This window comes from Eublepharis macularius, chromosome 1 (assembly GCF_028583425.1).
Source record: "Eublepharis macularius isolate TG4126 chromosome 1, MPM_Emac_v1.0, whole genome shotgun sequence".
NCBI classification, from domain to species: domain Eukaryota; kingdom Metazoa; phylum Chordata; class Lepidosauria; order Squamata; family Eublepharidae; genus Eublepharis; species Eublepharis macularius.
In genome coordinates this window covers 130,913,781-130,939,629 of record NC_072790.1, presented here as the reverse complement: position 1 = coordinate 130,939,629, position 25,849 = coordinate 130,913,781, and the positions used below count along the sequence as shown (strand labels likewise).

At 40.8% G+C, this 25,849-nt stretch overlaps 1 protein-coding gene across 3 annotated transcripts in view; it reads left to right on the top strand.

The window, feature by feature from the left end:
* The window catches only part of RGS17 (regulator of G protein signaling 17), a 31,393-nt gene extending 5,544 nt beyond the window's left edge, over positions 1-25,849 (top strand). Inside the window, exons 2-4 of one of the 3 annotated variants that reach the window (XM_054985459.1) lie at positions 14,191-14,280; positions 21,943-22,177; positions 24,491-25,849. In XM_054985459.1, the coding sequence (XP_054841434.1) occupies positions 14,191-14,280; positions 21,943-22,177; positions 24,491-24,679 (514 nt within the window). In that variant the 3' untranslated portion in view covers positions 24,680-25,849. Of the gene's footprint in view, positions 1-14,161; positions 14,281-21,942; positions 22,178-24,490 lie in introns of all 3 variants that reach the window. The other 2 variants (XM_054985441.1, XM_054985449.1) reach the window with 2 other exon arrangements.

Genomic DNA, 25,849 nt, shown 5'->3' with positions numbered 1-25,849 from the left:
TAGTCAAAATATAGAACTGATCTATGGAAAGTCTGATCTTTAAAGGCTGTTAAGCACATCCACATCACTGCAAATGAAGTGGTTACGGAATTCTGCCCCACTTGATAGTGAAATAAACCTATTCTTACTCTTTTCCAACTCTGGGGTCACCTCTGGGCAGAGTCAGTTGAAGGTATTTTGTCATTGCAGGCAAGGTACTCTCATTACCTTCTTTCATGCTGTAGCCAGCTGTGTTCAGGAAGTAATATCCATCGCCTCCCTCATTGCAGATGGCTGTAATGAGCCACCTTCTGCCATGCATCAGCTGGGCCTACCATTGTGGTCATACAAAGTTCCATTGTGACCATTTACATCCAACCAAGCAGTCTCACCTTGAAAAAGCTGCCTGCATGGTCTGGGTATCCAGGTAAGTGCTGAGAGAAAAACACAGACACTGCAGCACTCCTTGTGGCTACAGCTGCTGCTCTAAGACTCGGGAATGAGCCCTAGCTCAGTTGCAAAAGGAAAAGATGTTCCCTGGGACCAGTATGAAAATCATATAAATTCTATATAAAAATTCAGGATTCCTTCACAGGAGGCATTAATGTCCAGAGTTGCCAACTCTAATGGGAAAATTCCTAGAGATTTTGGTGGTGGATCCTGGGTAGGGAAGGGTTTGGGAGAGCAGGAGCCACAGCAGGGTATAATGCTATAGCATCAATTCTCCAAAGCAACCATTTTCTGCAGAGGAACTGATCTCTGTCATCTGGAGATGGCTGTAATTCCCAGAGATCTCCAGGCACTACCTGGAGGATGGTAACCCTACCTGCATTCCCATAAGACTGTAGCTCTTTTTATGTGAGAAGTGAATGCCTTGGGGGAGGGGATTAGAACAGTATCAGCTGCCAACACCTACAGCTTCAATGCATTTGTCTGAAAGTGGCATTCCCAATAGCAGAGAGCCTATGTGCATAAATTGGCCCAAATGTATGCTGTATTCAGACCTTAGACTAACAGGGGTAGCAGGCACAATCCCACTCGTCATCCATGCATTTAACGTGCATAGATATGCATGAATAAGACTTACATTATGTGGATTTGACTGCACATGCAGGTTTTCTATGGAAGAAAGGCAACATCCTGAAGGGAAGCCCAGATGTTGTATAGAACATTTGACTTAAATACCCATTTTTCTAGAGATTGGAGTAATATGGAGGGCCCAACAATGTACTTCATAGGCCTCTATTGAGCAGGACATTTTGATTTTTATTTGATAGAGAACAAAGGTGATAATGATATGTCAATGTTACATGTGAACTAGCCTTAGAAGCCTGTGATTTGATGTCTGTGACCACCACTCATCCACTGGACTATGTTCTAGTTCCATTTCTTGCATTAATTTCTGCTGACAATCAAACTTCCATTACCAAGTTTATAGCCGTGCCAAATTACAGCCAGCAATTGGTCTGTTTTCATATGGCACACGAAGATGCAGGGCTGGAGGAGCTTAAGAAGTGGGGCTGGAGCTGGCAGGCCAGCATTTAAAGCAGGGCTTCAGTCTCATCTTTTAGGATTTTGGCATTCATGGGTGCTGCCCCACCCTGGCCCACTAAGTCGTTTCTGTTTCTCAATGTGGCTTTTGAGCGAAAAAGTTTGGGTGCCTCTGGTTTATTAAACCTTATAGGACCTTTATACTGTTTATCTTGATTTCTTCTACTTGCACCCCTCATCCTGAACTTAGATTGGGTTCATTCAACATCATGTGATGTTTCATGTTCACTTTAACTCCAGCCAGCATCTCTGAACCAGAACGAGAATGAAGTCTTCTGTTTACACAGCAATTGCCTGGTAAATATGCACGCCTTTATTTCTCTGACATATCTTTATCATTCAAAGCTTTAGACATGGCATGAAAAAAGTTAGCTGTTAAAGACAGTCTGTGTCACTTCTGTCTTTTAATGTTAGGCCAAAACTATACCTATTTTTACTGAAAAACCAATCTGGAAGTGAAAGCCTAGTAACATTAGCAAAGAAGTCAACAGCATGAAGATAAACAATGTTTTGTAGAAAGACAAATATCTCTTCTCATTAACATTCTTCCTGCTAAGAAAAATAAATCACTCTACTGAATCATGATGAGTCTTAAATGCTTTTATATTGAACTTTCTCAAGATAGTCTACATGTAGCTAAGATCCAACTGCAGTTTTTTTAAATGCAGGGTACAGTTATCCTGCAGACTATACCATTTTAGCATACAAATGGGGGAATTACTTGACTGAATGTCCTCCCCCATGGTCCTGTAAAACCCCTTGCCTGTGAAAAGCTACCATGTCAGAAAAGCATTCCATGTGATCCTTTTTCTGGAGGAGCTCATTTTCTGTATACAGGCAGTTTGACATGGTTGATTCTGCCTGTATACAGGCAGTCAGACAAGCTTCATTTGACAGGTACGGGAGGGTCATACTACTTGTTGGTTCTTTTTATAAGAACAGAGATTAAGAAGAACCCTGCTAGGTCAGATCCCTGGTTCTTCTTATCCAGCATACTGTTTCACATGGTAGCTGTAACAGAATGTTTTATCTGTACCTCCTTAAAGCATTCAAACCATCCAGTTCTGAGATTTATATCCTAAATTCCAAACAGCTCAAAGAATTTTAAATAATGAGGCCTTAAGACATAGATCATCCTTTAAAGAACCTGTTACTTATTACAATTGATTTTTAAGGGTTCTTCTTGTTTTAACACTTTCTGTCAAGGCACACAACTTTACAACTTAATTTTTATTCTTTACTGAAATAAACACTAATCTTTTAAATTAAGCAAGATTCTAAAATATAAAGCATTATGAAACCTACAGCTGATGAACGAATACATGCACTAAAAATTAAAGCTCTTAATATTTCGATTAAATCTAAGATTGATTTAAAATCAGATCATGCTCAGGCTACTACGAAATGAGGTTGGATTTGCAATAGACACACAGATACTATATTTCTCTCCTAAAGCTTCTTCATGAGATTTCCATTATCAAAATCCTAATCTCTTATCTGGCTGATGTCTATAAAGACATCGCTAAGATCTTTCACATATTTTACAATAATGTAAAAATAATGTAATAATGTAAAAATATAATAATAACAATAATGTAAAAATATGACTGATCCTAGATTTAGCTGATTCTTCAGAGTCAACCGAAGCCAAGTGTGATGCTATGATGCAGGTGCACAATAAGTTTCATAAATCGTTAAAAGTTGACAAAAAGTTAAATGAGCAGGTTATGACTGGGCCATTCTAGCAACTAATGAATCATTTATCTACCACTGTACACTATTTTTAATTGGTTGTCAAAAGATAAAAGGGGCACCTGTGTTGTTATACAACCTGCTAACAAACTAGATCAAAGTTCATACAGTTCACTAAAATACACACATATATGTACATATTATGCATGTATTCCTGCTATATGGCCTGCTATATTCCTGCTATATGGCCAACCAGTTGCCCCAGAGGGCCAAACAAACAGGGCATACATGCTGAGGCCCTCCCCTTTGCTGCCTCCCAGCACAGGTATTCAGAGTATTGCTGCCTCTGAATATGGATGTTCCCTTTACTCCTCATTGCTAGTAGACGGACCTCTCCTCCATGAATCCACCTAACCGCCTTTAAAAGTAATCTATCCTTACGGCTATCGCTACAGCCCTTAACAGTGAATTCCACAATTTCATTATTCATTAAGTAAAGAGGTATTTCCTTTTAGTTTGTTCTGAATCAGTGAGCAGATCCACAAGTGACAAAAGGCACAGATTGGACACTTGTCAGCTTCCCTCAAGTTTTGATGGGAAATGTAGGCAGCTTGGCGGAATGTTGGACAAGTGACAGTTGAAAAGTCCATTGGATAGCAGTTGGAGAGCAAAGCTGCGAGACCAGGATGCCTACATTTCCCATCAAAACTTGAGGGAAGCTGACAAGAGTCCAATCTGTGCCTTTTGTCACTTGTGGTTCTGGTCTATCACTTATCAACTTCATCAAGTGTTCCAGAGTTCTAGTAGGAGACAAAGAAAAAGTTTCATTCCATGCATAATTTTATAAACCTCTACCATATCCTCCCTTAGTCATCTTTTTTCTAAACTGAAAAGTCCCAGACTCTTTAGCCTTTCCTCATACGGAAGGTGCTCCAAGTCCTTAATCATATGCCACAGCATAGCTTTATACAAGGCATTACAACACTTGCTGTTGTGTTTTCAATTCCTTTCTTTATAATCTACAGCATGGAAGCTGTCTTTTTCACTTGCCATAGCATTTTTCAACCCAGGGACCTGAAAACAGTGATCTGTGAAAGAACAGGAGCAAGCTCAGCATAAAAAAATTCATAAAGAGAGATACACGGAAATATACACATATACTAACAGTACAATGGGCTTGGACTGGAGTCACTCTTAAGATGGCACTGTAAGTTCCACAGCTCTGGAACCACATCTCTATCAGCCTAAGAAGCTGACAAAATGTAAGGTGACATACACATTTCAGCAGACATTAAAGACCTTTACAGACAAAAGATGTAAGGGTAGTAGTGATATAAATCACATGGTTTTTCTTTATCTCTTGAGCTTAGATCAGTTCACTTGCTGATCTAACTACACTGATTTGAAACTCCAAGTCTCTTGCTTAGGAAAGAACATTAGATTTGCAATCTTTTGTGTCATACGTGACAAGCATATTACAGGACAAAGAACATGTTACAAAAAGAGAAATGTATTATGACATTGCATGGTAATGTCATAATTAGAGATCGGCATGAACTGAAATATGAACCAAAGTTTGTCACGAACCAGGCCAGTTCGTGGTTCGCAAACCAGTGGTTTATCAGAGCCCATTTCTGATGGACCACTATGAACATTAGGGCGGTTCGTTTGTTTTGTTTTTTAGTTCGTCACTGCAGACAGCCTGGTGCCAATCAGTTTCCTAGGCAACAGGCATTGGGTTTTCTGCAGACTTTCTGCTGACCAGGAAGTGACCTTCTGCTGACCTGAAAGTGATTTGCTGACCCAGACGTGACGTTTTCACAAACCAAATGAACTGGTTTGTGAACCAGGGCAGGTTCATGAAAGTTCGTGGTTCATAGTTCATGAAACGTGATGAATCACGAACCGCATAGTTCTTTTTTTTCTGGTTCATGCCCATCTCTAGTCATAATACATTTACATTGTAAACCGCTCTGAGCGAGTGTTAAGTTGTCCTGAAGGACAGTATATAAATTGAATGTTGTTGTTATTATAATAAACTGGCCACACCATACTGCTTATGCACACTGAGGCAACATTTTCATTGAGCTTTCTATTATACCCTCCATCCCAGTCTCAACCAGTTCAGACCATTATAGCATATATTTCAAGACAGAAATCTTTGTTCCAATGTACATCTCTTTACATTTACTTATATTGAACTTAATTTGCCACATTAGTTGCCATTTACCCAGTTTATAGAGATTTTCCTGGAGCTCTTCACAATCTGACTGGTATCACTATCTTGCATAATTTGGTATCATATGCAAACTTGGCTACTACACTGCTTACCCTCAATTCCAGATGATTTATGAACAAATAATTTACCCCCAAACTCTCGTCATCCATGAAATGCCTGTAGTGGCAGAGCATCTACCTGTGGCACACAAATATATTAATTGCCTGCTTATCCCATCGGCAGCTCCTGCTGTAGAAGAAATGCTGGAAATCCAGGACACTGTCTAGGGGGGCTGCTGCCTGTCGCTTTACTACCTTCAACTACCCAAGAGAACAGCTGTGATGTCATTTCTGTGGGGTTTTTTAATGCTTCCATTCCTAGAAACTATCAAAATAATGTGACAGGTTAGCACAGATCATCACATTATCTTTTAATAATTTCCTATGCGCTCTTATAAACTGCCCTCACCAGACAGAGGTGAGATCTTTTTTACATGCTCTCAGCCCAGGAGTTGTACAAACTGCACACATACAAAGATTGGCCTGCCAATGTATAGGTAGCTGGTGTTTTCAAAAGGCATGAATCAGGCCTATTATGTGTAAAGTCAATTTATGTCTCTTTTCAGTTCCAGTAGATTGGGTGTGGCATATTTATTGAAGGAAAGAGTCATGGGATCCAGCTGGCCCCGCCTAGCAAATATTTACTCTTCAACTACACAATGACTGTGGTTGAGAAACTGTTTTCATGGAACTTTTTTGAAATGGACTAGTCAGGCTTACATTATCGAAAATAATTTAAATAGTAATCTGATAGGAACTGTTGTATTTTTAACTTAATGTCATCTTAAGTTGTAGTTTCTTTAATAACACATATTTAGGAGCTGAAAAGTAAAAATAAATGCTTATTTTGTTGAGTTACTGGGGACATCTGAAAGTTCTTCTTCTGACTTCAGTTACTGAACGTAACTGAATGTTTTGACAACTAAATTATCAAAAATTCACATGCCACACCAATAGCAGAAGGTATGCTATGTAACTTCTGGATGATTTATTATTTTACAGCATAATTTCCTTTATGCAGAGATTTGTCTTCCAGCCATGCATCATTCCAAATCTGCTTAAAATGACAGTTGCACTAAGAATAGCTACCTGGTAGTTTGAAACCAAAATGAAACTTCAACCCAAGAAGCTGCAGAATTAGGTATTGCTTTGCAGACTGCCATCTTGCTTAAAAACGAAACCGATTAGAAAGCAGTTCTGCTCTTTCTTAATTAATTAATTTTAATTAGCTTCATTTATACCCCGCTTTTGGTCCACGGTGTTCCTCAATTTTATTCTTAAAACAACCCTGTGAGGTAGGTAAGACTGAGAGTGTGACTGTCCCCAGGTCACCCAGTGAACTTCCATCGCAGAGTGAGGATTTGAACCAGTACACCACATGTGGTGTGTGGTTAGAGTGTTGGACTAGGATCTGAGAGATGCAGGTTCCAATCCCTGTTCTTCCATGGAAGCTCACTGAGTGACCTTGGGCTCCTTGTACACTATCAGCCTCACCTACTTCACAAGTTGTTGTAAGGATAAAATGGAGGAGAGGAGAATGATGTAAGCCACTTTGGTTCCTTAACAGCCCCTATTTGCCCCATTATGGGCTGCTCCTGTACTGATATGGCTACACGTAGATTTCCATAATGGAGCAAATAACGGCTCCCTGGTACTGTTTTGGGTGGAAAAAATGGTGCAGTGTGTGTGTGTGGGGGGGGGTAAGCCCCCTTTCCCTGTTTGCCATGATCTTGATCCAAACTAGGCCCCCACATACCTTTGAAGCATGTAGCTCCCAGAACAAGTCTGTGACACAACCTCAATACATACATGGGAAGAATCTATCATAAGTTTGCTCAAACATCATGGTTAAGGCTTGCTCTTCAGGCCTCCCTCCCTTCAGCAGCCCCAGACCCTGATAAAGTTAGGTTACCAGCCTCCCTTACCTTGAACATAGTGGGTGGCAGGTTCTGATCTGGAGGGCTGGCATCCTTAAGCCACTTGAATCCTTTATGTGAGAGCTAAGCTACAAGAGATGAATTACATGAGCAGGAGCACATGAAGGGAGTTGCAGTGTTAGCTGGGAAGCTGAGTTTTAAAAGAAATCTGAAGGCTTTGTCAGTTTCCCCTCTCTACAGAGCCAGGGAGATGCTGCTCAGAGAGTTTATTTCCTCTTCGCCTCTTAGAAGGGGAGGTGAAACTGACAGAGCCTTCTGGAGGCAAAATGGAAATTAACAAACCCTTCATGTGCTTCTCCTCGTGTAATTCGTCTCTTGTAGCTTGGCTCTGAGTTTCACTGCCTATGATTTGCTTTGCTTGAGATTATTGTTTTACCAATATTACTGAATAACAATCTCTGTAGGGAATGTATTTTGATTCCTACAATCTGGGTCTTACTCAGTGTGAATTGTTGTGTTTAAGATAGTCATGATTAAGACTCATTTGAACACAATAATTCTCATTGCTGGTTGTGGCTAACTCATTCCATATGCTTCAGTGGGACTCAGTCATGACTAACTAAATGAATTAAGGTCCCAGCTGTGTTCCAAAGGTTCATGTACTCACTCTGGATCGACAATAGTTCATGTAATGTCACTCTTTTTGGAATCTGTTTTCTATTCTAGCTTTCTACAGAATCCCCCTGATATTTCAGTGAATCTCAGCCAATAAACTTTACTTGAACCTTATGCTGGATTTTATTTTATTACTATATCAAATAGCCATAGCATTACTATATCAAATAGCCATACGGATCACCAAACCTGCACACAACAGGACCAGTTACAGCTATAGTTTGGGGTTCTGAAATCCCTAATGAAATCTCATGTTTGCATAAAAATCTTTATTTAAAATAAAACTGATTTGGAAGTTTAAAAAAAGTTAAACTGTCAGAGTTCAGGTAGAACTAGAGGATGCTATGGAAATACAAAATAGCACACGAAACTGGCAGCAGCTGAATGATGAGGCGGCAGCATATGCGGCCAGCAAGAGGAGGAGGTGGGGGGAGAGAAGGGAGGGCCAGTGGTTTGCAGGGAGAGGGAAGGAGGGAAATTTGATTTCCCATTCCCTGTGAGTGTCCCTGTGAGAGAGCCAGTTTGGTGTAGTGGTTAAGAGCACAGGACTCTAATCTGGAGAGCCAGATTTGGTTCCCCACTCCTCCACTTGAAATCAGCTGGATGACCTTGGGCTAGTCATAGCTCTCTGGAGTTCTCTCAGCCTGACCAACCTCACAGGGTTGTTGTGAGAATAATAACATACTTTGTAAACCGCTCTGAGTGGGCATTAAGTAGTCCTGAAGGGTGGTATAGAAATCAAATATTATTATTATTATTATTATTATTATTCCTAGGTACAATTTATTTTTTTCTATGTGAAAAATTTATACTCCATCAGTGGCTCTCAGGATGCCTTATGTTGTGGCAGACCCTTCTGACAATATGGTACTGATTGAACAAGGAGGAAGCAAGGAGGTATTGATAGAACAAGGAGGATTGAACAAGAAGTTCAATACCTTCATATTTGCAAGGTATGTTTTTTCTACTCAGTAGCTGTTCATCTTTCAATAATAGTTGAAATGATGCCCAGATTAATCTCATCAGCTTTTTTGAACATGCGTAAAGTTTGTTACATGTATTCCATAAGAAAGTTTTGCTTAAGTTGAGAGAGAAACTCATCTCAGGCATTGAAAGTGACAAATCAGAGGATTTTGGCATGATCATAAGGATTTCATGACATTGAGCCTATATTAGATAGCCATGTCCAAAAGACTCCTGAATCTCTCAAACTATCTGATCTTTCAGAAAGAGCTTTGGTAAGATTCTTAAATATGCATTTTATCTTTTAGATATAAGTTATTATGACATGTATGCTTATCAGCTTCTGTTATCTTTTACATATTGTATTATATTCTGAATATTTGTGATCTTGGTATATTTGATTGTATTGATTAATTTTTAATAAAAGTTTTAAAGGCAATACTAAGTAATTATTGTCTGGAAACATGGTTTTCACCCTGTACTTGAAGTAAATATATTTTTGAAGGCTGTTAAACTGTAAGAGATAAACTGTGAGAGTGAACAGGTATCTTAAATATAGCTCTCCAGGTTACTGGTTAAAGTTTTACTTTAAAATAAAAAGAAATTCTGAGTTTCCACTTGCCTAGTTTAAAATGCATGCTTCCCCCCACCCCCCCTTGCAAAAGACCGATGTTACTCTGTAACAATATTGTGAAAATTTCCCCAAACCGTTATGATCGCTGCTGCTGCTACTGTGAATTACTAAATATTTCCTGAACATCAACAGATGTTTAGGTGCTATATAGAAGCTAGTTATTTTATGGTGATAAATATAATATCAAAGAAAATATAATATCAAAGAAAATGTGTATTTCATGATGAGTATATTTCATTTTTTTCTCATTCAGCTTTACTTAAGCCCATCATTGCAATAAGCAATGTAGTATAAAATGGAGGAAAACATGACCAACATCAGAGGAGGAGGAGTATTTAACTTTTTATCCTTGTGCCAAAAATGGCTGCCACGAGCAGTCTATTTAGAACAACTTTTTAAGCTAAACCTCACAAGACGAATTACATGAGGATGTTCAAGTGATGGGGGTACAATGTTAGTTGGGAAGCATAGTTTGAATTTCACCTCTCTCTACAGAGCTGGCTAGATTGCTCCTCAGAGCATTTGTTAATTTCCTCTTTGCCTCCCCTAAGACTCTGTTAATTATTAACAAACCCTCTGCAGAACAAACTAGCCAGCTCTGTAGAGAGAGGTGAAATTCAAACTACACTTCCTGGCTAACATTACATCTTCCTTCACTTGAATGTCCTCATGTAATTCATCTCGTGTGGTTCAGCTCTTATATAGAAAGGCTTCATGGCCACTGTTTGTACATTCTCAAAGAGAGCCATACCCTTCTGGAAATGGCCGAGCAGGGATGACCTGACTGAGGCTTTCTAAATAGGATTGTAATGCCTGTTAAGCCATTACTGCAACGGAACACCTTGCCCTCCTGCATGGAGCTCCTTGTTTGGCTGTTCCCATCCCTTCCTTTCCCCCACTCAAACCAAACCAAGAGGGGAAGGAAGAAATGACTGAGCAGGTTCTGTGAAGTCTTCTGTAATGTTTTGTCAGGTAAATATGTTTATGTGTTTTATTTCAGCTAATGAATGTGGGGTTTTCAGTGTGTGTTTACTGTGGTTTAAAATGCAGGCCTCTAAGAGAAAAAAGAGTAAAGCTGCATGGAGGAGTGAAGTGTGTTCTGATTGGCTGTTAGCTGTACCTTAGGAGGCAGAATGAACTGGATTTTAGTCAGAGTTGTTCTTAGAGAAAGAGTTCAGTGTGTTTTTCTAGTGTTGATCAGAGCTGTTCCGGGGAAAGGGACTACAAGTGACGCCTTACACAGGTTGGACACTTGTCAGCTTCCCTCAAGTTTTGATGGGAAATGTAGGCATCTTGGTCTTGCAGCTGTAATGGAGAGCCAAGCTGTAAAACCAGGATGCCTACATTTCCCATCAAAACTTGAGGGAAGCTGACAAGTGTCCAACCTGTGTAAGGCATCACTTGTAGCTTGGCTTTGAAGTGCTGTAATCTGAGGGAAGTCTGTGTGTTCTTTTTGTGTGTGGATGTTATTAGCCTAAGTGGCAACTGGAGACAAATGCTTTGACAGAGTCTGCTTAGAAATGTTAGAAAATCTGTACATTTATGAACTAGTCTGAAACCATCATGCTTGTGAATTACTCTGAAACCATTACACATATTCCTTTTAAATAAACTCTAGAATAAAGGACCCCCCTCTACATCACAGCCACTCACACACACTGACCATTCTGTCCATCTACCAAATATAACAAGCCTTCCTATACTGCAGGTCAAACTGGAAGAGAACTTTTGCTGTCTTAATTGGCAACAAAAATCTAAGGGAATACTAAGAAAGGTAGGGAAGCAGTATAGTCTTATAAAAGGAACAAAATGCCACAGCTTCCTACTCAAGAGCCAAGATGGTGGCATGGGAGGATTCTAAGGATGTAACCTTCACCCGTTACCACCCCCTCCCAGAATTGTCCCATTAGTGGCTGGGAGATCCAGGGGCACTCTCAGCATCTCTGGAGCTTATTCTTCTTCCAGCTCCCAGGTACATAGGAGAAGGAATGCATAAGGAAAGGTGACTAAATGTGATTGCTTTGTGATCATTCTTTGTGAAAATGAAAAAGCAGCCATACACTTTTCAATAAACTTTATAGATGAGTGCAAAAGGTCCTCAGGCAGAGACATTCATACTGTACTAGCAATTAGTCATTGTGAGGACATAGGAGTTCGCTGAACAGCAAATGTTTTTATTGGTGTGGAGACACCACTGGCCAAAGTGCCATTTGTTGCAGTAGTTTGTGTTGAACTTAAAACACAAAATCCTTGCACATTAATATTAAAAAAGAAAGAGTGCATGTGTATTATTCATTTAAGATGATGTATAGCTAGGATTAACATTCAGGACAATATCATTAATCATCACATGACAAGCTTAAAATACAGTTAGGCCGTCATACATATTTTTTGTCTTTTCACTTTCTGTTGGTAACAATATGACTCCTTAAAGATAGACATTGAACATTAAGCTTGAACAACTCCAAATGAAATAAATGGAACTAAATAGTACCATTTGGTAGATATGTTCTAAGACTGCATGCCATTTAGATCAGAGCTAGGGAAGTGTAGATAGCATTTCAAAAGGTCCACACTCTCCATGTCGATCCAAGACTCTCTTCATTTTGTCTCACTGACCCATCACTCCTAGCAATATTTTTGGCTAGGTCCCTGCTCTGTCCTCTGGGTGTCATGTCAAGCCAGTGCAAGATTCAAAATGAAAGTGACACAGTTTGGCTCATGGGAGATACTTGGGGCAAGGAGTTTGGTAGTATGAGGTGATTGACAACAGAAATAAAGTGAGAAGCTGCAGGATATGGCTTTTTTTTTAGGGGACAGAAGGTTCTTTTTCAAGCTAAGTAGCATGCCTTCTGCAATGCAGCTGAGCTTTGCAGTATAACTGAGCTTCTCTGACCTCTTACAAATACATGTCAAATGCCTAGCAATTAAAGATGGGCACAAACTGAAATACGAACCAAAGTTCATCATGAACCAGGCCGGTCCGTGGTTCGTGAACTGGTGGTTCATCAGAGCCCATTTCTGACAAATCGTCATGAACTTTAAGCCGGTTGGTTTGGTTCATTTTTCAGTTCATCACTGCAGACAGCCTGGTGCTGATCAATCAGTTTCCTAGGCAAGGGGGGTGCTTTCTGCAGCCCTGGAAGTGACCTTCTGCTGCCCTGGAAGTGACATTTTCATGAACCAAACAAACCGGTTCACAAACTGGGGCAATTTCATGAAAGTCCATGGTTCATGAAACGCGACAAACCACAAACCGCAGTTCGGTATTTTCTCAGTTCATGCCCATCTCTACTTGCAATTAGTCTCTGAGGGCCAAGCTACACATGACGAATGACACTTGAACGGCAAGTGGATTGAGCGGAGGGCAAGTGAACAGGGAGAAATACACTTGCTGTTCAAGTGTCATTCGTCATGTGTAGCTTGGCCCTGAGGCAACATGCTATCCCAGTGGGAGCAATTTAAGGCCAATAACATTGTAAAATATAAGCTAAAAAAATCTTGTAACATTAATAAATTGGAACTACCAGTTAACTCCCATCTAAGTTATTAAAGCACACCTTGCAGGAAAGGAATAGCTGAAAAAAGAGGTGAAACTACTAAAGAATTAAATCTAATGTTATGCCTTAAAGAGGTTTCTAACCTTTTATTTAATGAGAACTACTTAAGGTTGCCAACCTCTAGGTGGAACCTGGAGATCTCCTAGAATTACATCTGATTTCTGGATCAACCCCTGCCCCGTGATAAAATCACTACTTTGGAGATTCTATGGTATTATACCCCACTGAGGTCCCTCCCCTCCCCCAAACCCTGCCTTCTCCAGACTCCATCCCCAAATCTTCAAAAATTTCTCAGCTGGCAACCCTAGAGCTACGTCTGATTAATGAAAAATATCACAAGCTACTCCCTCTCCTCCCATATTACTGGATTTTGTTCTCTTCTAGAAACAGAACATGGACTAGGAAGAGCATCAGAAAAGAAGCTATCAGCTAAGCAACACAGAAATAAAAGCTTTATTTTAAAAGCCTATATATTTTATTTATTTATTTATTTGATTTTTAGCCCGCCCTCCCCAGGCCTAGAGAAGATCTTTTCACAATCTTTTCCTGGGCTGCTCTGCAACAGCTACTCATGAGCTACCTGTTGAAGACCCCTGCCTTCAAGTATAGCAATAGAAAATATCTTAATGTTCAGGAATGTAATCTGAAACATTCCACTACTAAAAGATGATGCATATAAAGGATTCGGTCTGTTGTTCAGACTCCAGTGCTTTAACAATTAAAAATATGGAAAAGTTACAATTTTTAAAATGTGTGAAAATATGTACTCTGCTTTCATTGGGTTTAGTTTGAACATGTGTCAAGAAAGATAAGAGTGGTCAGGGAAAAAAGGAAGACCCTTCCTTAGCTTACAAGTACTAATAAAAATGTATCCTTAAGTGTACAGATTCACTTTAAACCTCAACATTGTTTTAAATAATATATATTCATTATTTTAAATTAATTTTCTCTAGACAAAATAAAGTGTTGTACTACATTGCAGCCTCACTGTTAGGAATGAAGAAAGAGGGGACAATACAGGAAGGCCAACACGCACTACCAAAATGGAGAGCATCCAGGTCACAGAAGAGTGGTAAGTTTGTCCTTTATCTCCTTCAACAATATTTTTTTACTGCTCCTAAGAGACTGTCTATTTATAGCCTACATATGTGCATGGATGTGTGAACGCTCACATTTCCCTAATTCATGAAGAATTACAACATGCAATCTAGGTTTCAGTCAGAACCACCTGCTTCTTTCATATTCTTATCTGTAAAATTGTTATATACGGAGGAAGTCCAAATAAGTCAAATCAAAATTCTACCTTACTTTCATTTATTTATCAATAGGCACATACATGTTTTCTAGAAGGAAAAATGACTGTAAGAACCACAATTACGTTCAAGGCTCTGTGTATTCTATATTATTTTTCCTAAAAGTATTACAATTCTGCACTCAAGCAATTCTGCATTCTGCTTTCGTCTGCTTTTAAGGGGCAAAGATTTTGCATGCAATGTCTGAAGACAGACTCTTGAGATTAGGAGGAGGCAGTTAGATAGTAGTATAGGCAACATTCCTCTCTCCCTAAATAAGCAGCCAGCATGTTGTTTGGACTCTCTGGAAGGCAGGTGCTTAGTAGGGTTGCCAATTCCAGGTTGAGAAATTCCTGGAGATTTGGGGGTGGAGCCTGAGGAGGATGGGGTTGGGGAAGAGAGGCTATAATTCTATAGAATCCATTCCCCAAAGCAACCATTTTTTCCAGGGAACTGATTTCTGTAGTCTGTAGATCAGTTGTAATTTCAAGAGATGTCCAGACAATGCTTCCTGTTCTTCTGTACTGGTAGGATATCTGCCTCCATCCAGCAGTTCCTGCAGCCTCTCAGCTAGCCAGTGGGGAGAAGAAAGGGTGGGAAGCTGGGAGGGGGTAGGCAGTGTCCTGACATGCTGACAACATTCCCTGTGCAGCTGGAAGTGACATCAGCATGTTGCTTGGAATACTGTGGGATTGGGCAAAACTCTATGGTTTAACCACCAGGGAGTGTCGCCAGGGATGTGCTGATGTCACTTCTGGGTGCACAGAAAGTGATGGCAGCACATCACTAGCAATGTAATTATGTCAGTGGCAAACCCCCCATGATCCAGTAAGCCCCCCTCCCCACAGTCTGCCAGTTGCTAGGGAGGACCTGGCAACCCTAATCCCAGCCCCACCCACCAGAGGCTGGCAACACTGATTGGGTGGGAGACAGACTAGATATGTGATATTCATGAGGAGAAAGGATCTGAAATGCGTATGTGTGAGAAAGAGACAGAGAGAGATTCATGAGGATTACATTTCTGAGATCTGACATTTTTATCTGGGTGTAAAATGTCATGTAGTTTTCCTGTTCAGCCATTGGAAGTGAACTATACAAGAAGAAAATACATACATTCGCTGAATACAGTGAGGTAAAGCAAGGAAACTGGGTGAACAGAGCATCTTTCTCTTCATGTGCCCATGCCTTTTTTGAAAACACACACATACTTGTGACAGACTTAAATTGTCACGCCTCCCTATGGCCACTCTGCAAGTTACAATTTTAATTTCTTACAACATGAGGACTATTGTCTCCTATCTTTATAAAACTCAGCAACATGAATCCCTTTTGTAAAGATACCTTCTCTGAGAATGGGAAACAAACAAATATAGCCAGAAAATAGCTTCTAATTGTAACCAATGGAAAGTAAACAATTAATATAGATTTTTAAAAAATAATGTTCTTTATTTAAAATATTTGTAGTTTGCTATCCCCCAGAAACAGCCGATGCAACTCACAGCAAAGATCAAAATGGGCTTGGATCTTAACCTCTGTTTCTGCTTGTGCTAGGTACTTCCATTCGTAGAACAAGGGATAATTTTAGCCAATTTCTCCCTCACCTCTCTGCCGCTGTGTTCCTGGAAGACCATGCACCCACAGAAGCACAATTTGGGGGAGGTCATAGAAGACTGCAGAAGGAGTGGGAGGCAGACATGTTGCAGTTTATTCAGCACAGTTCTACTTGCTCTCTTTTGAGTCCAAGCCATTTCATTATAAAACAAAAATTACCCTTAGTAAAACAAAAGTCAGACCAAATATAGGGGCTGTTCATCTTATTAATCATCCTTGAATGCCCTCCTAAATAATTCAGCCTGAGAAAACTGTTTAATAATCAAAGAATAGTTGACTTCCGAACGTTCTTGGGCAGACCCTTCCATAATATAGGGAGTAGGGGCCACCACTGTAAAGGCTGAAACAGTGCACTGGCATTTCTTACATGTCTGCAAGACAAGAGAGAAGACATTACATTACTAGGGTTGCCTATGTCCAGACATGAAAGAATCCTTTAAGTATGTGGATCCCAGATCATGAAAGTTAAAAGGTAAAAAGTAGAGCCTTGAATTAAACCCAGAAATAAACATGCAACCAATGCAATGATTTCAAAATAGGAAGAATATGTGTAAAGCAACTAGCTTGTACAATAATCAAATTGCTGCATTCTGAATTGACCCATGTTTCTATTTTCTTCAAGGGCAGACCATGGCACTCTACATTGCAATAGTCTAATCTCAAGGTTACTATTCAAGGGTTTAGTAAGCTGGCTGAATCTAAAAGGAAAATTATCTTCTGTGCCAACAGAAGTGAAAAAACTGCACATTTGGCCACCATACCAACTTGTTTTTCTAACAATATAGCTGCATCCAACCAAACTCCTAAACTCTTAATTGAGTCTGACCAAGAAAGATTAAACTGATAAAGATAGATCAAGATGGGTAGCTGTGTTAGTCTGTCTGTAACAGTGGAAAAGAGCAAGAGTCCAGTAGCACCTATACGACTAACAAAATTAGTGATAAAGTATGAGCTTTTGTGAGCCACAGCTCACTTCTTCAGATACAGCTAGAATGTGCGTCCATTTGTCCTTTTACCTTGGAAAGTGGAGTGATCACAGAAGCCAAATGATAATAGCCAGTGAATGTCAAAGGGAGGCATGATTGAATAGGGTGGGATACGCAGAAGGGTGGTGGGTGTGGAGAAATTAGCATTGGTAATGAACAGGAAGCCTTTGTCTCAGTTCAGTCCAGGTGGATGCATAGTCTTGAGCTTCATTATCAGTTCCAATTCAGCACCTAATGAAATGTAGGCAGCACAATCTTCCAAAAGATTTGTCTTGCCAACCAACGTCACCTCCATTGTAACAAGGTAATAACAAACAAAACAAATGGAGAAATGGAGAAACAATGCCCACTCCTTTTCTGCCTTGAAAACCACATTCTTAACCTTTTCTGTGCTCTAATAGAATCATAGTATATACTCATTGCTGTGTTTCACTCCCACATTTCAAAATGGTCATTCACATAATTCAGCGAGAGCTCCAAGAGTTTTGGACAAGCACATTGCAACTGACCACTGTTAGGTTATGCAAAAGCAGAAAAAAAATCTCTTATTCTGTGGTCAGCTCCATATCAATTTTTCAACAAGTAGTTTAGATGATTGTAGGTACCATAGGGACAGTCCTTATTATATGGCAGGGTGAGAATTATCATTTTATTTGGACTCTATAACAATATTTTTGAATTTGTTACATTTTTTTTCACACTAGTTTAATATATTGGCATAGATCCATCTTACTTAGTTGCTGTAATTCACAAAGATCCAACTTTTAAAAAATGAATACATCAATGGAATATTTGATTATATTTATTGCTACCTGGTCTCCAAATTTTCACTTCAGGACAATGCCCCCTTGTGGACACAGATATGTTTGTACAACACAAGCATCCACCAGTTTTGAAGAACGGTTATGAATTATGTGTCCAAAAGCTCATATCTGCGATCTTCATATGTTGTGGAAATGTTTTAAGAATCAATGTTGCAATCATTTTGTTCCTGCAATATTTAGAGTTTTCATAATTTCTGTCTAGTTCCAATCACAAAGTGAAGCTGCCACTGGAGAGGGATATCTAGATGCTCTCCTAGGTCATATACCTGCTCTCCATAAATCTCATTAGTCTATGAGCTTGGGATGATATTGTGGGCAAGATAAGTTCTCACAGGAAGCAAACTATGCTTCTGCAAGCCCAGTATCCATATCTAACTCTATATAGCCCCAGGCCAGATCTAAAATTTGGAAGATATTATGCTCTCCAGTAATGCCCCCAGTAAACACAGGTCAGACTGTGACTGTGCAGTTCATGGGGGTCAGTTCTCTGGTCTGCAGTGTATAACAACTGTGAATTTCACAACCTTCTAAGTGAACATACTAAGAGCGGGACCACAAGTGACGCCTGACACAGGTTGGACACTTGCCAGCTTCCCTCAAGTTTTGATGGGAAATGTAGGCAGCTTGGCGGAATGTTGGACAAGTGACAGTTGAAAAGTCCATTGGACAGCAGTCAGAGAGCCAAGCTGCGAGACCAGGATGCCTACATTTCCCATCAAAACTTGAGGGAAGCTGACTAGTGTCCAACCTGTGTCAGGCGTCACTTGTGGTCCCGCTCTTAGTCTTTACATGGTTTGTATGTGAAAGCATTCTCAGTTGGGAGGATTTATGTGCACTACAAACCTCATTGCTTAGTTGTAACCTCTTGAATGCAGATCTACAAAAAGAAATTACACAGAAAACAATATTAAACATGCATCCAACCACCACCCTCTCTTCCGCTTGATATCTATTATTTCCCCTCATCATGCCACACGCTAATTGAGCACCATTCTGATCAGTAGCATCAAAGAGTACCTTGGCAGCTTTGGGGGTAATATACCAAGAAACCATCAAAATCTTCCAATTAGAATTCTGTGCATCTCATTAGCATGCTTTTTGGCTACCACATGACTTCTCCAACCACATATTCTTGCTGAAAAGAATGAGAAGGCAATAGACAAGGACAAATATAGTCCAACACAAGCAACCATGTAAAATGTATTGTCGAAGGCTTTCACGGCCGGAGAACGATAGTTGTTGTGGGTTTTCCGGGCTGTATTGCCGTGGTCTTGGCATTGTAGTTCCTGACGTTTCGCCAGCAGCTGTGGCTGGCATCTTCAGAGGTGTAGCACCAAAAGACGGAGCACCGGAGACGGTGACACTGAGAGATCTCCGTCTTTTGGTGCTACACCTCTGAAGATGCCAGCCACAGCTGCTGGCAAAATGTCAGGAACTACAATGCCAAGACCACGGCAATACAGCCCGGAAAACCCACAACAACTAACAACCATGTAAAAGTTCATCTGTACCAGATACGAATGAGAATCTGTTGCAGATTTCATATAACCAAAACCATCAGTTAAGCCACATATTGTATCAGGTCTGAATTACATCTTATGACTTGCAGGGTCAGAGTTGCCCATACCTGACTTTGATGCTGACTGTCAGGCAAGAACAGGGTAACATGTTTTTCAAGTGCCTGGGACTCCAATTTGGGACTGTGTCTGTGACACAGGAGAAAATGGCTTTCCCCTTCATGCCATTTCCCCAACGTTATTGTATAAAACCCCTAAAACAGAATTAGTGATTGAGTTGGTAGCAAAACACACACTGAACCCAGGTTCCATATTCACAGCTGATAACTCAGAGTCTCTCTATATGAGACATCTGACACATGAAGAACACGTGTTGGGAGATGCAGTGTTAGCTGGGAAGGGTAGTTTAAAAAGACAGAGCCGGTTGCAGGGTAAAAGCTTGGCTATACACTGGAGCTGTGTGAAGGGGCTGTGAAATGCCAGAAGGGAAACTTCAGCCCATTTTTACCTCTCCAGTTTCAAGCCCGGCTCTGGAAGGCAGCTCCAGCCCATTTTCATTCCTTGCTACCCTCTGATTGTGATCCGATACAGTTTTAGACTGGAGAGGAGAAATTGACAGAGCCTTCAGGGAGGCAAAGATAAAATTAACAAACCCTCTGAGGAGCAATCTCCACAGGCTCTGTCTTTTAAAACTACACTTCCTGGATAACATTGCATCTTCCTACAGTTGACTAACATGCACCGAGGCATCTTGTGTACAGAGACTCTCACTACTAGTCATTTTTATAGTAGAAAGTTTGTTTGTAGGAATTCTCTTCTAGCATTTAGTTTACCTTTCCTTGCCCTAAAAATTGTAGCATTTGACAGAATGCATTTAGGATTCTTGTTATTTGTCTGCTGGTTTCTAAAACGTTGGCAATTTCTGCCATCATTTTTAAAACATGTTATTTCAGCGATGAGAGAAGCATTTGTGGAAAAAGAAATATGACATTCCCAGGATTCTAATAGCTTGGAAATTATACAAAAGAGCTTCATCACTAATGACCTAACTATACGTGTTGTTTTTCCTGAGTACATCCCTGTGCTGGGCACAGATGTGTCCTAGGTTCTCCAGGCACAAATTGAATCAGGGGCCCAAACTAAATCAGGACTGTTGTATGTGGGGAGAAGCGGAGGCGTCCGGACTTACCGGGTGCCTCTTTGCCGCCGACGGGTGGGAGGAAGCAAGGGAGGGCAGCGTCTTCGCCGTGTCGGGCTCATCCAGGGAATCCCCGGGTGGGACCAACGGCGAATGAAATTCAAACTTGGGAGCCGGCCAATCAGGGGCGCCTTGGCCGGCTCTGTGAAGGGGCGGGGTAAGGCTGCGGACCTCCGGTCTGCAGTCTTCCCTCAGGTCCGGCAGCTGGGTATATAGCCAGCTGCCGTCCTCGCCCCTCTTCACTTCGTTTCGTCGCGTTTCCCATCCACCTCTCCCTCGTTTTCAGTTTTTTTTTTAATTTATGTCACAACTTTCGGGCGGTGGGCATTGGATCAGATCACTTTTGGGGGGAGCTGGGGGCCTCCAGGCCCCAGCCTTCCCATTAGGGGATTCCCTTAAGGAGTCTTGGGAGTGAGGCTTGGGGGTGCATGCCCAGCTCGGGGGCTGCCACGGCATCCTCACTCCCAGGTGGCAGGGGAATCACTCAGGGGTGTACACCCAGGTGATCTCCCCTCAAATGCCACTCCTCGGTTTCCCTCCCCCCAGCCGGGGTCTGGGGGGGGTCGAGGTCCATCGGCTGGCAGGCGGGTCAGCTGATGTCTTTTGGGATCTGATCCACATGCTGCGCCAATACTCCTCTGTTGCTGCTGTCAATAAAGTTGTGGCCATGTTTTCTCCAAGCCTGGTGTGGTCTGTGTTTGTTCAACCCCCCCTTTCTCCCTCCCACCCTCAACGCTAGGCAGCAAGATGCTAGACCTTTCCCCCATACTTGTTTCCAAACCTGAAACAGCCCCAGGGAGCTGCTATTTTGGGGAAATTGGCATTAGCCATATCAATACATCTGCATCCAAATGGGATAAGCAAGCACTCCCTAAGGCAGGTCAGGAAATGTGAGGGAAAGGCCTGAACCTCTTCTGAATGGGCCCTTACATGCCTATGACCACATCGGTGATCTGATCCAGGGAAATACCTGGGGAAAATACATAACATTAAGATATTATTTATTTACTTCATTTATCCCCTGCCTTTCTCCCCAGCGAGGACCCAAAGAGGCTTACATCACTCACCTTTCCTCCATTTTATCCTCACAACAACTCTGTGAGGTAAGTTAGGTGAACAGCATGTGACTAGCTTAGAGATCACTTACCAAGCTTCCATTGCAGAGTGGGGATTCGAACCTGAGTTTCCTGGTGCTAGTCAAACATGCAGTTAGTCATTCCAAATTATTTTAAGTGAAACTTCTGAGTTGCTACTCTATGAAAACAAAAACTGCTTCACCAATTACATTGTTCATTATTTTTTGTAGCCAAAACCCTACTGCGGATGAAATTTTGTCTTGGGCTCAAAATTTTGACAAGATGATGAAAACACCAGCTGGTAGAAATATTTTCAGAGAATTTCTTCGAACAGAGTACAGTGAGGAGAACCTGCTATTCTGGCTTGCATGTGAAGACCTCAAGAAGGAACAGAACAAGGAAGTGATTGAAGAAAAAGCAAGGGTTATATATGAGGATTATATTTCAATACTTTCACCAAAAGAGGTAATACTGCAAATTCCAATTAGTACTATAGCCATGAAGGCCGGTGGCTTGTTTCAATAATCAAATCAGAAATTAAACACACACACCCTTTGGAACAGAAGGGAAGTTCCTTCAGAATTGCCCGAGTTGTAATGCACTCTAACCTGTTTGTTTGTTTACACCTCACCTTTCTCCCCACTTGGACCCGAAGTGACTCACATTGAGCTCCTTCCTCCATTTTATCCTCACAACAACCCTATGAGATAGTTTAGGCTGTGAGAGTGTGACTGGCCCAAGATCACCCAATGTTGTAGGAGCAAATGTGCAGTCAAGTGAAAATGCAACTCATGTTATCCTGGGCAATCAATAACCATATGAAAAGGCTTGAGGCAGGGCTTGGGTTCCTTTTGTAATTGTAGAAATCTCCCTTCATGGAGCAGAAAAAGAAAGAGCACTATAAATGATCATATGGTATTTCTGAATGTAGTGCTGCTAGTTATAATGCTGTTGTTAATCTACTGAATACAGATGGCCAATTACCAACTTGTTCCTTCTCATATTGAACATGTACCATTTGATAAGTTGGTAGACAATATCATCCTACCACATGGAGCAGATGGTTTTCCCACATTCTTTGTATCTCATCAGAAGCAGAGGGAAAGAGGAGAGGTTTAAAAATGTTCCTTATCACTTGACAGGACAATAAAGAAATGACCTGCTTACCAAGTGGTTATATGGACACTGTGGTAGCTTGCTACTAAATAAGAGGAATTGTTTTTCCTCCTAAATCTATCCTTTTAAAGCCTAGTATGGAACTAAGGTTGGAAGACTGACTTGCTCAGACAACCCAGTGGGCACAAAGTAGAGAAAGGTACTTGAATTCAGGCCTCCCAGGATAAAGTATATGGTTTTTAGTTGTTTTAGAATGTTTCTTTCAAGTGATTACTTCAGTAAGCTACTCCATGAGCCAACTGGGAATAGTTTATTTATTTATTTATGTCATTTATCGTCCACCTTTCTCACTGAGACTCAAGGTGGATTACACAATGTGAGATTAGTACAGACAGTTTCAAGGACAAGGAAAGGTAAATATGTTCAGAGAAGAAATTTATTAAATTACTAGTAAAATTGCCATAGTGCAGGCAAGCTCTTACAAAAATATTCCTGAAATCACTATGTGTCTGTGCTTCCACACATAAAAATTCCACAATAGTTCAGCCAAATTATACATAGGCCGTCGTCACACGGGCTTAAAATTAGCGCGAAAATTGCGCAATCTACCGCAAAATTCCCACCTTATTCTGGCACTGTTGCGAGTCTGAGATTTCTCCTCTGGTCTCAATTTTTGCGCTATAATCTGCTTCCGTGTGACCATCCGGCATCGATTTCTATCCCATAATGACGGAATTTTCCCTTTCTTATCTTGACCCGTTATCCCAGACGCCCTTTCGCGCTCTCCTGCAGCGAGCTCCTTTTTTTAAAAAAAAAAAACGTCCTTATATCGCTATAACGTCATAATATTATAAAAATACAAAGCAATGAAAGAGTGTTCTTTCTATGCTGCTCGAGCAGCATAGACCGAAAAAGTCTTTCCGCTGCCCTTCGCCTCCGACGGAGGGATCGCAGGTGTGCATGGCACAGAGTGAACGTGCTCTGAACCATCAAAACAACCAGTTGGGCCACCAGAACTACAAGTTCACTCGGTGGAGCCATGATTGAGTCTTCGGCGATGGGGATCACGTCAGACAGGGGTTTTTCTCAGAACAAGAGTATATTTATGGATGTTCAAATTAGGAAGAAAAACAATCTTAGCCAATGTTCAAGCTGCTTCCAGGGCGGGAAAACTTGGCCAACCTATCCTGCTCTTTTGGGGTTGGGCTAACGTTTGGTTATAACGATGTAATGTCGTTATAACGCAATAAAGCGGAAAAAAAAATTTTAAAAAAGGGGGGAGGAGTTTTTTCTGTGCCCGTTCAAAATGACGGCACAGAGCGCTACAGTGTGAACAACTCGAAGCGGGAGGAGACGGTATTTGACAAAAGATTGCGTCATGGCGCCGATAGGAACAATAGTGCCACATAATGGAAATTTGACGGAATAAACGCCCGTGTGACGACGGCCATAGTTTTTCTTGAAATGATTTGAAGAAGCATAGTTGTACAGTTGTTACATAATAAAAGACTTGTGCATGTCCTTCTTGGTAGGCAAGTTAGCCTGACAATGACAATAGAGTTCAAGTTTCATGAGGCCTACACCCCACGTGTACATAAGGATCCAACCATAAAGTAATATGGTTCCTCTTGTAACAGGAATATAATTTTCTGTTCTTTTTAGGTTAGTTTGGACTCACGGGTGCGAGAAGTGATCAACAGGAATTTGTTGGATCCTAATCCTCATATGTATGAAGATGCTCAACTTCAGATCTACACATTAATGCACAGAGACTCTTTCCCAAGATTTTTGAACTCTCAGATTTATAAATCTCTTATTGAAAGTACTATGGGCTCTACTTCTGAAACTTAGGTCTCATTTTGGGGGATTGAAACCTCAAGTTTGCTTTTTTGGGGTGGGTGGGGAGGACTATTAGGATGAAGACAGACATAAGATTTTAAGAGCAGTGGGGCTGCTCTGGAAGTGCCCTCACTGTGTTCAGTCCAAACATACCTTTCCTCTCCAGGAACAAACTCTGTAAAAACTGGTTCTGCACCTTTGAAGCAGAAGATTGCTGCACGCATGGTGCCGACTTGTTGACCACCGCCACCCTGTGATGTCACCAAGACACGCCCCCCCAATACTAGAGCAGTTTTTGCACTTTTAAAAAATTTCTCTTTTAATTAAGTAGGTGACAAGGGAACAGATAAAATGCATGAACATTAATGCCTCATTTTTAAAAAGTAAAAGAATGACTGCCCACCTGCAGCATGGGGGGAGGGCAAGACTGACAGCAGCATCAGTGTTTGATTTGCTGGCATACATTTTTGTCAGTTCAGTTGTTAGGCCAAGAGGAAGTGGGACTTACCCCATTGGTGAAAGATGTGCTGAGAGCTCTTTTTTTATATTACATCTGTCTTCACCTTAGTAGTTTAATAACATCTGGAACTGAGTTCCTGGAGAACTACAGTTTAGCACTACTCAGACTACTGTGAAGAAAACAAATTCATATAATAGTTGTTGTCTACGTTTTACCAAGGTGTTTAATGCTTGAGTTTGGAGGAGGGGGATGGACTTGCCAAATCACATTTCTTTCACACACCTTTTACAACAGCAGTCAAGTTTGCAATGACGTACTTGTTGTTTTATGAAGAGTTTCCTTATGTATCCTCACACTGCATGTGCAAAGCAAGAATGCTTCACTTACCACTTAGTTGTTGCAATATTTAATCCAACAACATAAATTATATCTATATTTAAAAACATTTTGTGCAATATATAGTATACAGAAATCACTGGAGCGAGTCAGAAAGTAACTTGCATATTTAAACATACGCTGACACTAAAGGATGGTAGTCCTTAGGTGTAGCAATATCATTCCAAATGCTCAGTGGAATAAAATACATTATGTCAAAGCAACAAACTTTCTGTATAAGAGAGAGTTATCAATTTATTTAAAATTCAAAATAGGGGATTCCTCTGGCTGTTGACTGCCAAAATGGTAGCATTTTGTAACAGAGTTTGAAATGTTAAAAACCCAAC